The 17,959-nt window shown below is 27.6% G+C and overlaps 1 protein-coding gene across 7 annotated transcripts in view; it reads right to left on the bottom strand.

The window, feature by feature from the left end:
- LOC119612994 (cerebellar degeneration-related protein 2-like) overlaps window positions 1-17,959 on the bottom strand; it is a 180,302-nt gene that overhangs the window by 52,699 nt on the left and 109,644 nt on the right. The window contains exon 1 of one of the 7 annotated variants that reach the window (XM_037968916.1): window positions 15,420-16,192. The exons of the other annotated variants lie outside the window; for them this stretch is intronic. Within the exon in view, the coding sequence (XP_037824844.1) occupies window positions 15,420-16,071 (652 nt within the window). The 5' untranslated portion in view covers window positions 16,072-16,192. Of the gene's footprint in view, window positions 1-15,419; window positions 16,193-17,959 lie in introns of those variants that run through there. 7 annotated transcript variants of the gene reach the window in all.

Genomic DNA, 17,959 nt, shown 5'->3' with positions numbered 1-17,959 from the left:
CTTTAAAAAAATATTATTATTTTTTTTTTTCAATGTTACACATTTTTGCTATTAAATTTTGAATAATTTTTGATAAATCTCCACTGATCATTGATTTCGGCCAAAAATTTATTAAAACTTGTTTCATTTCCGACAAATTAAGCACATCAATCAATAATGTCAAAATTTGTTTACAAAGTTGGCAGCTTAATTAAAGTTGAATATTTACTGATTAAATTTGATACCTTTTAGCTCAAATTAATTTTGTCAGCAGAAAAATATTTCGGTTTCATGTGGAGCTGAAGTTGTAGCCAAACTGGACAATAATTTAATTGTTCGGCTAGTGAAGTTTTTACGTCGGGCTTTAAACCTAATTAACCGAATCGGCCTTGAACTTTACTATGTAAAATAGATTTCCGTCGCATTTTTAAATATATTACCATGAGAAACATATTTTTAGATAACTAATCATGTTGTGGATCCGGTCTCGAATGAATTGAATACTAATGCATCCCGAAATATAAAAAGTATTTATATTAGGCAATTCATTGAATTCATTGAACTGAACTAGAACTGAACTAGAACTGAACTAGAACTGAACTAGAACTGAACTAGAACTGAACTAGAACTGAACTAGAACTGAACTAGAACTGAACTAGAACTGAACTAGAACTGAACTAGAACTGAACTAGAACTGAACTAGAACTGAACTAGAACTGAACTAGAACTGAACTAGAACTGAACTAGAACTGAACTAGAACTGAACTAGAACTGATAGAACTGAACTAGAACTGAACTAGAACTGAACTAGAACTGAACTAGAACTGAACTAGAACTGAACTAGAACTGAACTAGAACTGAACTAGAACTGAACTAGAACTGAACTAGAACTGAACTAGAACTGAACTAGAACTGAACTAGAACTGAACTAGAACTGAACTAGAACTGAACTAGAACTGAACTAGAACTGAACTAGAACTGAACTAGAACTGAACTAGAACTGAACTAGAACTGAACTAGAACTTAAACTGAACTAGAACTGAAACTAGAACTGAACTAGACTGAACTAGAACTGAACTAGAACTGAACTAGAACTGAACTAGAACTGAACTAGAACTGAACTAGAACTGAACTAGAACTGAACTAGAACTGAACTAGAACTGAACTAGAACTGAACTAGAACTGAACTAGAACTGAACTAGAACTGAACTAGAACTGAACTAGAACTGAACTAGAACTGAACTAGAACTGAACTAGAACTGAACTAGAACTGAACTAGAACTGAACTAGAACTGAACTGAACTAGAACTGAACTAGAACTGAACTAGAACTGAACTAGAACTGAACTAGAACTGAACTAGAACTGAACTAGAACTGAACTAGAACTGAACTAGAACTGAACTAGAACTGAACTAGAACTGAACTAGAACTGAACTAGAACTGAACTAGAACTGAACTAGAACTGAACTAGAACTGAACTAGAACTGAACTAGAACTGAACTAGAACTGAACTAGAACTGAACTAGAACTGAACTAGAACTGAACTAGAACTGAACTAGAACTGAACTAGAACTGAACTAGAACTGAACTAGAACTGAACTAGAACTGAACTAGAACTGAACTAGAACTGAACTAGAACTGAACTAGAACTGAACTAGAACTGAACTAGAACTGAACTAGAACTGAACTAGAACTGAACTAGAACTGAACTAGAACTGAACTAGAACTGAACTAGAACTGAACTAGAACTGAACTAGAACTGAACTAGAACTGAACTAGAACTGAACTAGAACTGAACTGAACTAGAACTGAACTAGAACTGAACTAGAACTGAACTAGAACTGAACTAGAACTGAACTAGAACTGAACTAGAACTGAACTAGAACTGAACTAGAACTGAACTAGAACTGAACTAGAACTGAACTAGAACTGAACTAGAACTGAACTAGAACTGAACTAGAACTGAACTAGAACTGAACTAGAACTGAACTAGAACTGAACTAGAACTGAACTAGAACTGAACTAGAACTGAACTAGAACTGAACTAGAACTGAACTAGAACTGAACTGAACTAGAATTGAACTAGAACTAAAATGTTTGGAAATATCAGATTTAGTTTTAAAAATATTTGCGTTCTGTCCCACTGTGTGTTGTGCTGTTTTATTTAAGCCAATTCTACTATTAAAAAGCTTTGGGCATTTTAAGTGAGTATCTTTTTCAAACAACAATAAAAATTATCAATAGACTTCTGTCTTTTTGTTTATTTTATAAATGTTATTTACAACTTGTTTTTTTATGTTATAAAAAACATATAAAATCATCACTTGTGTGGGAGATTAAAACTAAACCTATTGTTTAAAAAGTTGTACGCCAATCAATTTAATCTTTCTCTAAACTTAAGAAAGTCTTAGCCAAAAAATAATTAAATTCGGTATAATCATACCGAACTACAGGGCTCTTATTCACAACTTAATATTCACCTATACCTTTAAAAGAATTTTTTAACTAATGCTAAAGGTACTTATTGTCAATCATTTAGATAGTTTTCAAAGCTTTGAAAACCAACAATAATGAACTTTTGACGAATATTGATTTTTCTACACTCAACAAAATAACTGTCAATTTTTTTTTTTTTTTTCAACAAAATTCAAAAGAATCTTAAATATATTTTGCAAACTAAAAAAATAAAGAAAAAATAATAAAATTAAAAAAAACAAATGTATTCACATAAAAGAAACAGCACACAGCGGTATTTTAACCTAAATATTTAGAATGACAACAGCACCAGCAACAATAACAACAACAGACACTACACTATGTTGTGAGCCAAGTTAATACAAAAATGTTTTAACATAAGTAAATACATTGTAGCGAGAATATCTCAGTAAACACTTTGTTTGTATGTAAAACGTGTGTTTTCAAATGAAAAACCAATAACTTAACGACACTTTAACTTCAAAAAAAAAAAAAAAAAAACGCTGTAAAATCAATCGTTTAAAAAGTTATGCACTCACACACTGATAATGACCATTAAACAAGTCGTTACACTGTTCTTTAAAAAAAGTGACTTAGCAAGAAAATATACAAAGCATACAATAGGTGAAAAACAGAATTTACATAAAAAATGTAATGTTGACTTTGCGGTGTTGTTGTTATGGATTTTAAATGTTGTTATTTTTTTGTGTTTTAATAATTTCACCTGTGGCTTTATTCTCTGGAAAAAAATATTGTTTAATATTTAATAAAGGAAATTAAGTAGAATAGAAAGACTTAGAAGGCGGCTGTGTTTTGTTTTTGAACTTTAATTGAAAGTTTACCTTTACCCGACTCTATCACCGATATGTTTTACTATAAAGGAATAAAGATGTTCAAATAGATCCACTACTCTCAAAAAGAGCAGATAGTTGCTTGGTACTTTTTTCCAATTCGATGGTTTATAATAGAAAAAGTGTAACAAAAGTGAATTTGGTACCTTTTTATATATACAATTGGGTACCAAGAGCTATATAGCACATATACGAGTAAATTTTTGGTACTTTTAAAATGCTGATTTGTTTTTATCTGTGATAATAGAAACACTTATAATTTAATTTTAGAGAAATTACCCTATAAAAAAGAATTTATTACCTTTTTTATGATTTTGAGAACTTTTTGGTACCTTTTTGTTCTTTGAATGGTACTTTTCGAATTGTTGATAATATTACACCTATAAACGTACAATTTAACATACAGTGAATTAGTATCTAGTTTGGTACTTTTTTATTATTTACATATATAGTACTTTTTCTAAAGAAATAAAAGGAAGTTATTAGTACTTTTTGTTCAAATAGTACTTTTCGAATTTTTAATAATATTAAAACTAGAAACATATATTTTAATATACCCTGCATACACGGCCCTAAATGAATAATCACTAAACTTTTTGATACTTTTTCGTTCTTTAAATGGTACTTTTTGAATTTTCCATGATATAAAGAAACGCACAACAGGCCCGATGGCAACCTGACGTTGTATACATTCTCTTATCAACCTAACCTATTATATGAAACCAAAATACATGAAATTGTACGTATATGATCCTGATTGAATAAGAATCTATAAGAAGGAACTTTTTGGTACCTTTTCTTTCTGGAAATCATACTTTTTAAGTTTCTTTTTTATATGGAATTAAGACACATTAAATTGTATAAATGGGGTCCTATTTGAATGAGAACCTATAAGAGGAGACTTTTTGGTACTTTGTCGTTCTTTAAATGGTACTTTTTAAACATTCTATTATAAAGAATCAAAATACACGAATTTATACATACATGAATGAGAATCTATAGGATGAAATTGTTTGGTACTTTTTAAAATAGTACTTTTCAATGATTAATAATATTAAACCGAGAAACATTACAATTTAACAAGAAGAGTCCTGATTAGATGTAAATCTATAAGAACGAACTTTTTGGTACAAAAATACACAAATTTATACATACACGGTCCTGATTGAATGGGAACTTTTTGGTACTTTTTAAAATAGTACCTTTAGAATGATTCATAATATTAAACCGAGAAACTTACAATTTAACAAGAAGAGTCCTGATTAGATGTGAATCTATAAGAGCGAAATTTTTGGTACTTTTTTGTTCTACAAATGGTACTTTTTAAATGATTAATTATATAATATCTAGAAACATACAGTTTAACATGCAGGATCGTAAATAAATGAGAATCTATGTATAAGAGCGTACTTCTTGGTACTTTTTCGTTCCCCAAATGGTACTTTTCGAATCGTTTATTAAAATAATACTTTTCTATTCATGTGATAACTTATAAAAATTCTTTATTAAGAAAGTATTCACATTTTATCGTTTTATGAAAGACTTAGAAGTCAGTTTTAATCAAGTTTACTTTAGTCCCAGATTCCTCTGCCGACTATTGATTTCTTCCACAATAAAAGAATAACATTTTTTTATATTTTTTATAAAATTAATTCTAGAAACTATTTTTAATTTCTCTCAATAAATTAATGAAACTAAAATGAAACTCAATCATTTGATATATTGATTTTCTTTCTTTCATAAAATTAATTAAAAACTTTAGCCCTAAGGATACAGGATATTAAATAGTTATAGCTCCAACTGCAACCAAACCTAACACTTGATTATAATTTCCTGTTTAACCATAAAAACCAATCAATATTTTAGATTTGTGAAATTATTTTTGCTAATAAAATTGTTTCATAATAATAAAAGAAACAAAAAAAAATGTTGTTATAATTTAAATTTTTATTATCTTTACTTCAAGATCAAATAAATTTCAAAGAAATGAAAATAATCAAAAATGAATTAATGACCATTGCACTGCAAGTACAAGTATGATCCATGTATGGCAAGAACAGTGAAACCTTGATAAAGTGAAAGTAACACAAATACAACAATTTAAAAGGAAAGAAACTAAAAGTTAAATGACAAAGGAAATCCTGGTATAAAAGTATCAAGTTGTTAGAAGTAATGTTAAACGAGGTTTTACTGTTAAAACAAGTAATTTTACTATCAATAACAAACAATAATGATTGATTTGTACGTAAGTAATTTTTGTTTTCAAATGAATCTAATCTTTATTACTTTTGCTTGTTTTTTTTTTACAGCAAATTGGCCTTTTGATTATGGTTTTTTTTTAATAAAAATAATTTTTTAATCAAAATCTGTATCTATTTTCTTTGACTATTTAACTGGCGGGTGGTAAGAAAAAATGCACTTCACATTTCAAACAAATGGCCATGAATTTATTTTTTTTTTACAATTTTAGCCCAAACCAAGCAAAATAAAAATTGCCAAATCAACACTACAAGTTCAAATTAAAATTTAATAGAAAAAAAAACAGTAAAAAATATTAAAATTTTTAATACGTTAATTAATTTTATGTCAAATCATCAACTTTAGCTCTAACATACTATATACTTTCTAGTTTTATGGGAAATTTTTAAATAAACTTAATTTTTTTTTTTCAAAGTGTGTTCTCATTTTACTAAAGCAACAAATCATTAAATTTAACCTCATTTTATTTAATATTTTTTTTTGCAAATTCATAATTTCTTTTCAAGATTCTGTTGGTTTTTATTGATATCAGTAATCAATCTTTATATATATTTTTTTAAGCATCCCAATTTTTTTGTTCCGTGAATTAAGTTTAACTGTTTATCTTGTAGCTATCGATTGTGCCATTCATTGAGTTAATTTTTTTTTTGCTTCTGACATTCATTCATTCATACATTAATACAAATATTAATAAAAACAGATTACACAAAAAAACCTGTTCGCTTTAAATGGTGTTGTTTTTAAAATCCACAAAAAAACCCCACTGTTAAAAAAAAAAATTGTTCTTAATGATCCATTAGTGAACTTTGCACTTGAACTCTGTTCGATTTTTGTTGTTTTATGTGCTGTCTGACTAATTGCCACTTTGTTTTGTAATTAGTTGTTAATTTTTATACGATCATTATTATCGGTTTTAATATTCATATAGAGTTTTTAGAAAATATAAGTTCATTTATGTAATATTTTATTTTAGTATGTAGGTAGGTAGTATTTATTTAAAGTCATTTGCGTCAGGAAAAGATTTGCGTAATAAATATATAAAATTTAATTACTTATTTAACTAATTATAGGAATTTTTTTATTAAAATATATTTTTAATTTTTAACAACTTTGATCACGATATTTTTTGTCAAACTGTCTCCTAGTGATCTACATATAGCTCAAGACAATGTGGTATTCTTCACAGAATAAGTTAGCCTATTTAAGACATACTTTGGAGCCCGAAAAAACAGCTTACCCTTTTAAATGTCAACCAGAAAGAGAATCATTTAAACACAGTTTAAAACAGTTATCAGCAGAGAGTAACATAAGAGTTCTCTAAATAGTCAAAAAAACGGCGTATAAAACAGCGAAACGAAATGAGCTCTCTTGTACTCTCTTATACTCTCGATCTATCACTGTTATAGTAAGACTAGGACTATCTAGACTACAGACTAGACTAAAGTCTAGACTATAGACTAGACTGTAGACTAGACTATAGACGGGACTATAGACTAGACTATAGACGGGACTATAGACTAGACTATAGACTAGACTATAGACTAGACTATAGACTAGACTATAGACTAGACTATAGACTAGACTATAGACTAGACTATAGACTAGACTATAGACTAGACTATAGACTAGACTATAGACTAGACTATAGACTAGACTATAGACTAGACTATAGACTAGACTATAGACTAGACTATAGACTAGACTATAGACTAGACCATAGACTAGACTGTAGACTAGACTGTAGACTAGACTATAGACGGGACTATCGACTAGACTATAGACTAGACCATAGACTAGACTTAGACTAGACCATAGACTAGACTATAGACTAGACTAGACTATAGACTAGCCTATAGACTAGACTATAGACTAGACTATAGACTAGACTATAGACTAGACTATAGACTAGACTATAGACTAGACTATAGACTAGACTATAGACTAGACTATAGACTAGACTATAGACTAGACTATAGACTAGACTATAGACTAGACTATAGACTAGACTATAGACTAGACTATAGACTAGACTATAGACTAGACTATAGACTAGACTATAGACTAGACTATAGACTAGACTATAGACTAGACTATAGACTAGACTATAGACTAGACTATAGACTAGACTATAGACTAGACTATAGACTAGACTATAGACTAGACTATAGACTAGACTATAGACTAGACTATAGACTAGACTATAGACTAGACTATAGACTAGACTATAGACTAGACTATAGACTAGACTATAGACTAGACTATAGACTAGACTATAGACTAGACTATAGACTAGACTATAGACTAGACTATAGACTAGACTATAGACTAGACTATAGACTAGACTATAGACTAGACTATAGACTAGACTATAGACTAGACTATAGACTAGACTATAGACTAGACTATAGACTAGACTATAGACTAGACTAGACTAGACTACAGACTAGACTTCAGACTAGACTATAGACTAGACTACAGACTAGACTACAGTCTAGTCTACAGACTTGACTATAGAAAAATTGTTTACAAATAGAGAATTATCGAAAATTCGAACTTATAAAAAATTTCTACTAATAGAGAATTTATCGAAGATATTGTACAAAAAGGTAATTGATCGAAAATTATTTATTTGAAGAGAATTTTATAGAAAAATCTACATTTCAAGAGATTTTTATCGGAAATTGATTTCAAATTGAAAAAAATTAACCATTTTCTTTTTCCTCTCTAATCATTTATACCCAAATTACAACCCCAAACCATTAACTTTCTTATCTATAAATTACAAATTAAATTATTACCCCCACTTAGTGGGTTAATCATAATAATAATAATAAAAATGTACTACTATTTATTTTATTAATGAAATCTCAGTTTAACTTTCTTTTCTAATAGCCTTTAATCTATTTACATTAAACAACAATAAAACCATAAAAAAAAACAAATCTATTTTTTACACGCGTCATCATATACTCGACATTGGGATTACTGGTTTGAGTTTGAGTTATAAAATTAAATAGTTTTGTATAAATTCAATTAAAACTTTCAGCACTCTCTATTTTTAGTTCCAATGAAAAAATAAAGTATTGAAGTAACAAATTAAACATTTTATAATGTTTATTTATTTGTTGATTTAAAAAAAAAAACAAATAACAACAATAACAATCACAAAACAAAGACATATTGAGCAGAAGAAAAATGAAAAACTATGTATTTTTGGTCTTTGTGTTAAGAAATGAAAGGCGATAAGAGCCGCAAATACAAAAACCTACAAATAGTCTAAAGTGTAAAAATCGACAAATAAACAATTACACTTTCTTACACAGTAATGTAAATAAATATCTCAGCCTACATCTATTATACACAGAACTTCAGTTATTTTAATATTTTTAATTTGAAATTTGAGACTGTAACTAGGTTGTTAATTGAAAATAGTTTGTTTGTAGAAAAATTTTACCTTAACTGGGTCAAAATTTTGTGTCTAGTTATCTGTTGGTATTGCAACTATCTAAGTTGGTAGGTTCGTTTGAGTGTTTATGTCTCATATAAGGTGTTTTGTGGCCATATCACATTTTTGTTGTTGTTGTTGTAGAAACCACAAAAGGCAAATGAACCATTATACGCAGTAGTTAAGTGTAGGGGCGGTAAAACTATACTCTAGATATTTACATATGAATAGTGACTGCTAATCAGGGAGGTTAACATCGGTGTAAAATTTTACTTTTTGGACGAAGAAAATAAAGTTTATCGAAAATTTTCTAAAATTTTTTTAATAAAGAATTTTTCGAAAATTTTGTAAAAATGGAAAATTTTTCGCAATAAAATTTTATATAAAATTTATCGAAAATTGGCTATAAATACAGAATTTAATGACATTTCTTCTAAATTTAAGAATTTAATGACATTTCTTTTAAATAGATAATTTATAGAAAAGTCTCTATAAATAGAGAATTTATCAAAAAATTTTCTTTTAACAGAGAACTTATCAAAAAATGTCTGCTAAAAGAGAATTTATCGAAAATTTGCTACAAATTGGAAATTTATCGAAATTTTTTTAATAGAAAATTTATAGACAATTTGTTACAAATAGTTAATTTATAAAAAATTTCTACTAATAGAGAATTTATCGAAAATTTTTCAGGTGAAAATTTAACGAAAATTTGTTACAAATAAAAAATTCATCGAAAATTTGCTATAAATTTTTAAAAGAGAACTTACCAAAAAATGTCCACTAATAGAGAATTTATCGAAAATTATCTTTTAAGAGAACTTATCAAAAAATTTCCTCTAATAGAATATTTATCGAAAATTTGCTACAAATAAGGAATTTATCGAAAAATTTGCAGGTGAAAATTTATTGAAAATTTTTTACAGATAGAAAGTTTATCGAAAATTTGCTATAAATAAAGAATTTTTGGAAAAATTTCTTCTAATAGAGAACTTATAGAATAATTTCTACTTATAGAAAATTTGTTGCAAATAGGAAATTTATAGAAATTTTATTCAATTGAAAACTTATCGAAAATTTGTTGAAAATAGATAATTTATCGATAAATTTCTTTTAAAGGAGAACTTATTTAAAAATTTTCACTAATGGTAATCGAAAATTTGCTACAAATTTTTAGGTGAAAATTTATGGAAAATTTGTTACAAATAGAAAACTTATCGAAAATTTACTATAAATAGAAAATTTATAAATTTCTTTTAATAGAGAATTTATCGAAAAATGTCTACTTATAGAAAATTTATCGAAATTTTGTTGCAAATAGGAAATTTATAGAAATTTTATACAATAGAAAAGTTATCGAAAATTTGTTAAAAATAGAGAATTTATAGAAAATTTTCTTTTTAGAGAATTTAACAAAAATTTTCTACTAATAGAAAATTTATTGAAAATTTGCAAGAAAAATTTTTTCATGTGAAAATTTATCGAAAATTGGTTACAAATAGACAATTTATCGAAAAATTGTTTTAAATAGAGAACTTACGAAAAAAAATTCTTTCAATAGATAACTTATCGAAAAATTCTACTTATAGAAAAGGTATCGAAAATTTCTTGCAAATAGGAAATTTATCGAAATTTTATCAATAGAAAATTTATCGAAAATTTCTTGTAAATAGGAGATTTATCGAAATTTTATTCAATAGAGAATTTATCGAAAATTTTCTTTTAAAAGAGAACTTATCAAAAATGTTCCACTAATAGAAAATTTATTGAAAATTTGCTACAAATATGGAATTTATCGAAAATTTGTTACAAATACAGAATTACCGAAAATTCGCTGTAAAAAGAGAATTTATCGAACATTTTCTTATCGAAAAATTTCCTTTATTAAAAAATTTAATTGAAATTAATTTGAAAATATTAATTTTAAGAGAGTTTTATTTGAAATTTCTCTAAACGAAAAGAAATTTATAGAAAATTATTTTTAACAAAATTTTTTGTATAAAATTTTCCAAAATTCTATAGAAATCCTTTTATTTAAAACAACATTTTCGAAAATTTTCTATCTAAAGAAAATTTATCACAAATTGGCTATTAAAAGAGAATTTAGTCGATAATTAACTATATTAAGAAACATTTTTTAAAACTTTCTATTTAAAGATAATTTTATGAAAATGCTATATATAAAGAGAAATTCGATAATTGTATTTTTAAAGAAAATTTTGCAAAAATTGTTTTTATAAAGAAAAATTCAACGAAAATTATCTATTTAAAGAGAATTCTGTAAAAATTTTCGATATTAAAGAAAAGTTATCAAAAACTCTCTATTTAAAGCGAATTTCATTAAAAATTCCATATTTAAAGAGAATGTCATTGAAATTTTTCTAATCAAAAAGAATTTAATCAAGAATTCTTTATAAAATTTCATATTTGTATTTTAAGCCCTGGTTTTTTTACACACTGTACCTTCTTCTAATAAGTTTTCCTATAATTTATGACTTACCAACAACTAACTATAGACATCGATTGACACCTTAGAATTTTCGTGGTATAAAATTACATTGAAATAACGGTATAAAAACAACCAACTACTAGACAATTTACAATTACTTGTTTTTCATTTGTCTGGGTGTTTTTGTTTTTCTTCTTCTTTGAATGATATAAGAAATTATTTAATTTAATTATGTAAATACAAAATTACCACCAACTTATTGTGGTTTACATATGCAGACTTAAACTACTACATATGAGAGTTTTTTCTTTCATTTAGTTTCCTTAATAGGGGGAAAAAATTCCATGCTGGGAAATTTACTTAAGCTTAGAGATAATATATGAACTAATTTTTAGTGTCTGAGTGGTAAATGTTTGCAAAAAAGAAATTTAATACTTTTAAACAAGATAGATAAGTAGGACGAAAGCGATTGATATTTTCTAAATATGCAGGTAATTAGTCATGAAGTATAACTATTAGATTAATGTAATATTAAGAATTTTTAAACATGTTGAAACTTTCGATAACATTTTCTTTATTTAAAAAACTTTTTATGAAATTTTCTTTAATTAGAGAATTTTAGATAAAATTATCTATGATTAGAAATATATCGATAAAAAATATTTTTTAATAGAAAATATTTGATAAAATTCACTTTATACAAAAAATTACATCAAATTCTCTTAGAAAACTATATACATATTTTTTGAATAATTTTCTCTTTGATTATAAATTTTTATGTAAAATTTTAATTGAAATTTTTCTTTCATCTAGAGATTTAACGATACAAATCTTTCTGAATTTTCTATAAATATCAAAGATGACGGTTAATTCATTCGTTAAATATAAAGTGTAAAACTGTATCTTCTTAGATATATCTGTGAGTTAAAATCACAACCGATCCAATCTTTTGTAAAGATGTGCATCGAAATCTGTTGAAATATTTATAGTTCTAAAACATCTGTTAGAGATAGAAGACATTTGGTATCACTTTGTTTAATGGAATATTTAGACATAAATGAAGTCAAAATAGGAAAAATTTAAAAATTGCTTGTAGAACAGGGAAGGAAAATATTCACATTTTTCTTTAATTTAAAAGGATTGTCTTTAATATATATATTTTTTTTAAACAAAACATCTGTATATTTATTAAAATTGAAATCGTGAGTTAAATTGGAGTAAAAGAATTAATTTAACACCTTCAAATGACTGAAAGATCTGGGCAAGTATGAATAAATAAAACTGTGAAGAGAACTTGGCTTAGTGTGAAAATGTGTTAAGTCCATAGTTTTGAATTGTATATGTTGTTGATTATAAATATTATATTCATTAAAATGTTAATAAAAAGGCATAAATATTAAAATAGAAATATTAATTACAGCATTATATAGAATCTACTATTTCTAAACGTTAAAGCTTTCTGAAAAAAGTGTTAAAAAAGGAACTTTTTTAATACCCTTCTCACTATAGTGGGAAGGGTATTATGCATTTGTGCTGATATTTGTAACTCACTAAAATATTAGTACTATACCCTGAAAGTATACCTACTGACTGAGAATCACTTTCTGGGTCGATTGAACAATGTCCATCCGTCCGTCCGTGTGTACATGTAAAAGTTGTTATCAAAGTACAGATCGCAATTATCAATTTAATTTGATGAAATTTGGCATATATGTTTTTTTTGACCCAAGGACGAAAATGGTTAAAATCGATCAATTATTTCTCCTAGCCTCCATACAACTGAACCCCCCAAAAAGGGCTTTTGAGCTAATAATTATATAAAATATAATTGTATCTCGATAAAAGGTCGCACAACTAAGTTTTATATATGCCTTGATGACCTTGCCGAATTTCGAAAGGATCGAAACTCATTTGACCATAGCCCCCTTATAAAATTCCCTTGAATATCCACAATTCACTTATTAACACTAATATTGCGATGAAATTTAGCACAGACAAATATTATATAAATATAAATCTATCCAGCACATTTTATCGAGATCTGTCCATATTTGCTTCTATCCCATATAAACCTTTTTTTAGAAAATTAGTTTTTTGTCAATAAATTGCTTAAATAAATCGGAATCAAGGTAATATTCAAGATAAAATGCTTTATTATGAAAAATAAATCACATTTCACATTCATAACTGATGTAGGGTATCATATGGTCGGCCACGCCCGCTTATTCTTTATTACTTGTTATACTCACCATCAAAAAATATGGGGAGTATATTGATTTTGTCATTCCGTTTGTAACACATCGAAATATTGGTTATAGACCAACAAAAGTATATATATTCTGGGTCCTTATTAAATTCTAAGACGATTTAGCTATGTATGTCCGTCCGTATGTCTGTCTGTCTGTTGAAAGCACGATAGAATCCGAACGGAATGAGATAGAGGATTGAAATTTTCCACAAATATTCTCTATAGGTAAGGTTTGTTTGGTATTGAAAATGGGCAATATCGGTCCACGTTTTCGGATAGCCCCCATATAAGTGGATCCCGAAAAACAGCTTTAACGGGCGATGAAATTCGACACAAATAAGTTTCATATGATCAAAAATCTCCCTACCAAATTTTATGAGGATCGGTCCATAATTGACCCTACCCCCCATATAAGGTCCTCTTCAGAAAACTACTTTAACGCTCATTACTGGCTTCAAAATACGAGTATAGTGATAAAATTCTCTCTCTATCAAGTTTTATATGTATCGGTCCATAGTTGACCTCCCATATAAGGTCCCCTTCAAAAACTGACTTTAACGCTCAGCTTAAAATACTAGTATAGCTATACAATTTGACATAATCTTATGATCCAAAACCTCCCTACCAAATTTTATGTGGATCGGTCCATTATTGACCCTACCCCCCATATAAGGTCACCTTCAGAAAATGACTTTAACGCTCATTAATAGCTTAAGAATAAAAAATTCGACACACATGCATTTCAATGGAGCCAAAATCTCTCTATCAAAGTTTTATGTGGATTGGTCCATAGTTGACCCTACCCCCCATATAAGGTCCCCTTCAAAAAATTACTTTAACGATCATTACTGGCTTAAAAATATAAATAAACAATGAAATTTGCCATAAGTAAGTCCCTTATGATCCAAAACCTCTCTATCAAATTTTATGTGGAACGGTCCAAGCCGAAAATTTAATTATTTCTTTTTAAATAGTGGCGTTTGAATTCTACATAATTTTTACACAAAATTCCAATTAATAACTTTATAAGTAATCAATTTATATTTGATATTTTTTTGTCAGCTAATATTTCAATTTAAGACAGTAATAGGCACCACAAAAACTTATACAATTAATATATTAATTGAATTTGATGTAAATTTTTAATTATGTTTAAGAAAAGCTATATTTATCAAAAAGTCATATTTTGAATTAACACCCCCAAAAAACTAATTTGTTAATTAATTGGGTTTTATTAAATTAAACCACAAAAATTTCAATTCATTCTCCTACCCGATCTTTAGTTAATTTATAAAGCATTAAGGCGAAAAAACAAATTTTATTATTAATTTTAAGCACAACACAAATTAATTTGAAAATTTTGGCATATAATTAGTTAAATTATTACTCATCAACTTTAACGTTGTTTTTTTTATATACTCTTCGTCTTCTTTTAATAATAACCTTAGAAAAAAATTGTTAACACAAGACAAGACCCAAATGTTTTTAAAGAGGAAGTTAAGATTGCCAAAAAAATGAAAAAAAAAAAACTAACAAATTTAAACAAGAATTATTTATTGGTTAGGCCAAGTTAAACAAAAAAAAAAAAACAAAAATGTAAAATATGCTTTAAAAACTTTAAAAGGGAATTATACAGACAAATGTGAAAGTTTTTTGGTTAAATTGTTGGTTATGTGCTTAGAATATGTTAAAGAAATTAAACAATTAAAATACCTTGTGGCCCTTGCAGACATTCTAACTCAATCGTATAATCCCAACAATCTAGACTATTAAGTTTGGAAAGTGAGGGCAAACCATTAAGGTGTTGGTGGTGTTGGCCATTTGTGGTCATTAATGAGGGCGGTACACGCTTAACATAAGAACCATTTGTCAATTCCCAAGGACGTCTTAAATCATTCGCCAGTTCACCATCTACTTGATCACAACAGGTCTCCATATCTTCTTCGTTTATAATGCCAAAAACATCGGCCACACTAGAACGTCCATTGCTAGTGTGTTTGTAATCGGGGCAGGTGTTTTTGTTGTTATTGGTTGTGGAATAATTTCCGTTCTGCGTGTGATGATGTCCATTAACAGTGGTACTGGCACCTGTTGGCAATGATGGTGAACCACGTTCATTCACTTTCGCTGTAGCTGCCACATTTGGCGTTGATGGCTGACAATTAGTGTTGTGGCTGTTGCTGTTAGTGTTGCTACTGCTGCCATGACCATTTATAGTTCTGATATCGTTGGTACCATTTATGGCAATTGTACTTTTGGCCAGATATGCCAGCGAACAAAATGGTTTTGTTGTTTTTGTATTTGCTCGACTGTTTTGTGCATTTAATGCATTTTTATTAGATTCACCAATTTTAATATCACTCATTTTTGTTGTTTTTTTTTAGAAATTTAAAAAAAATTTAATTTTTTATTTATTTAAATTTATTTACATAACCTTTTTTTATGTTTATAATTCCCAAAAGGTTTACGTTTGCTTTTAATATAAAAAATTTAAAACAAAAGCTTTTTAATTTTAAAGAAAGCTTTTGTGTACTTTTTTTTCAAAATTTCTTAATTTGCACTTTTAAAATTTTTTAAAATTTGTCTTAATTTTTTTTTTTAAATATTGATATTAAGCTCTTTTTTTTTTGTGTTTAACTTTTATAAAAGCTTTAAAACTTTTCTTTAAATGCAAGATTCTGTTAAGAATTTTTTTGTAATATTAAGCAAATTGTTTTTGTTTTTTTTTTTAAATTTAAGCAATTTTGTTTTATTTATTATTATTATTTTTCATTTCCAAGAACAAGTTAACCTTCTCCTTATAGATCATTAACTTTGCTTTAGTTTTAAAATACAAGTTTATTTTTCTGATTATAAAGTCTGTAATTTTTTTATTTTTTCTTCCTTTTTTTTTTTTTTGTTGTATTGTAATTAAGAAAATTACACCAATAACACTAGTCCAGGCACAAATAATATTTGATAACTAGAACCTGCATACCACAGCAGCAGCATTCACAGATCTACAGTACGCCACAGCCATGCATGCTGAAGTGCAATCTTGTATAATCTACAATACAAGTTGCTTTGCAACCTGGCCAAGTAGCAGGGCAAGCAGTCAGCCAGGCAACAGCTAGTTACAACACTGCAATAGTTGCTGGCAACAAGAACCAGAATTTTACAATAAATTTTTAATGTTGTTCTTACACAAAAGTCAATGCACTGAATTTGCCTTGAAAATCAACAGAATCACGACCGGCGATGGCAGCTTTTTACAATAGAGATAGATAGACAAGACAAGACGTAAAGTCAAGAATCGATAGCATTTATGTTTGTTCTTTTTTTTATAAAATTTTTTTATTTTGTTCTTTTTCACTATAACTGGGGATTATCTTTTACTATATAAAAAAAACCAGAACCACACTTTTGTATACAAAATTCTTTAAAAAAAAACTCTCTTATACATTCACCAGTCATCTGTTAAATTGCTATGTTCTTTTTTTCCACCAAAAAAAAAAAAATAAATAAATTCTTTTCATATGTTGCGCAGGCGCTGAGGAATGTTTTAAGACATTTTTTTTCAGTTATAGCAGGCTGAGTCACACACTCTATATATCCAACTGCACACAGCACAGAACACACAAAAATTTCATTTACATTTACTTCTTTTAGCTACTTCTTTCGCTTCGTTTTTGTATCTTTTCTATTTCATTTAACATAAAACCAGAATTATTATTTCTTCTTCCTAGTTTTTTTCTACTTATTTCAACTCATTTCTTTGTTATTTTTTTTAAATTTTCAGTTTAAGTCATTTAATGTATGTGCAGCATCATTGCGTTTGTTTTTTTTTTTTTCTCCTTCTTTTTTTATAACTCCCAACCAAATATTTCGAAATTCCCTAGTTTAGAAACTCCAATCTTAAAAGATCATTTACTACCAAAAAAAACGACACGAAACCGCAAACGAAAAACTACTGTTTAAGCCCCCAAGAAGCAACAACCATCAACACGTTTGTGTAGCGTTCAGTTACACATCCAAAAAACGACTGAATCCAAGAGTATAAAAACTTCACTGACTGTGTGTCTTGATTAGATAGATCCACACACACACAACGTGTTGGATTTTTTTCTCGTTTTCGTTTTTTCTTGTTTTGTTTTCAAATTCAACCGTCAGTTGTGTGTTTCTTTAACGAATGCCACGTTAATCAACGAGTATCAAGCAATACGAGAGTTCGATTAGTTTGTATTACCCATTTCAATTCTCTACGTCAATGGTGC

The sequence above is a fragment of the Lucilia sericata genome, unplaced genomic scaffold, assembly GCF_015586225.1.
Source record: "Lucilia sericata isolate MDLA Ls3-8-SP2 unplaced genomic scaffold, ASM1558622v1 Contig000036F_arrow, whole genome shotgun sequence".
In the NCBI taxonomy this organism is placed as follows: Eukaryota; Metazoa; Arthropoda; class Insecta; order Diptera; family Calliphoridae; genus Lucilia; species Lucilia sericata.
Note: the sequence above shows the minus strand (reverse complement) of the source record. Positions and strands in the feature narration are given on the sequence as shown.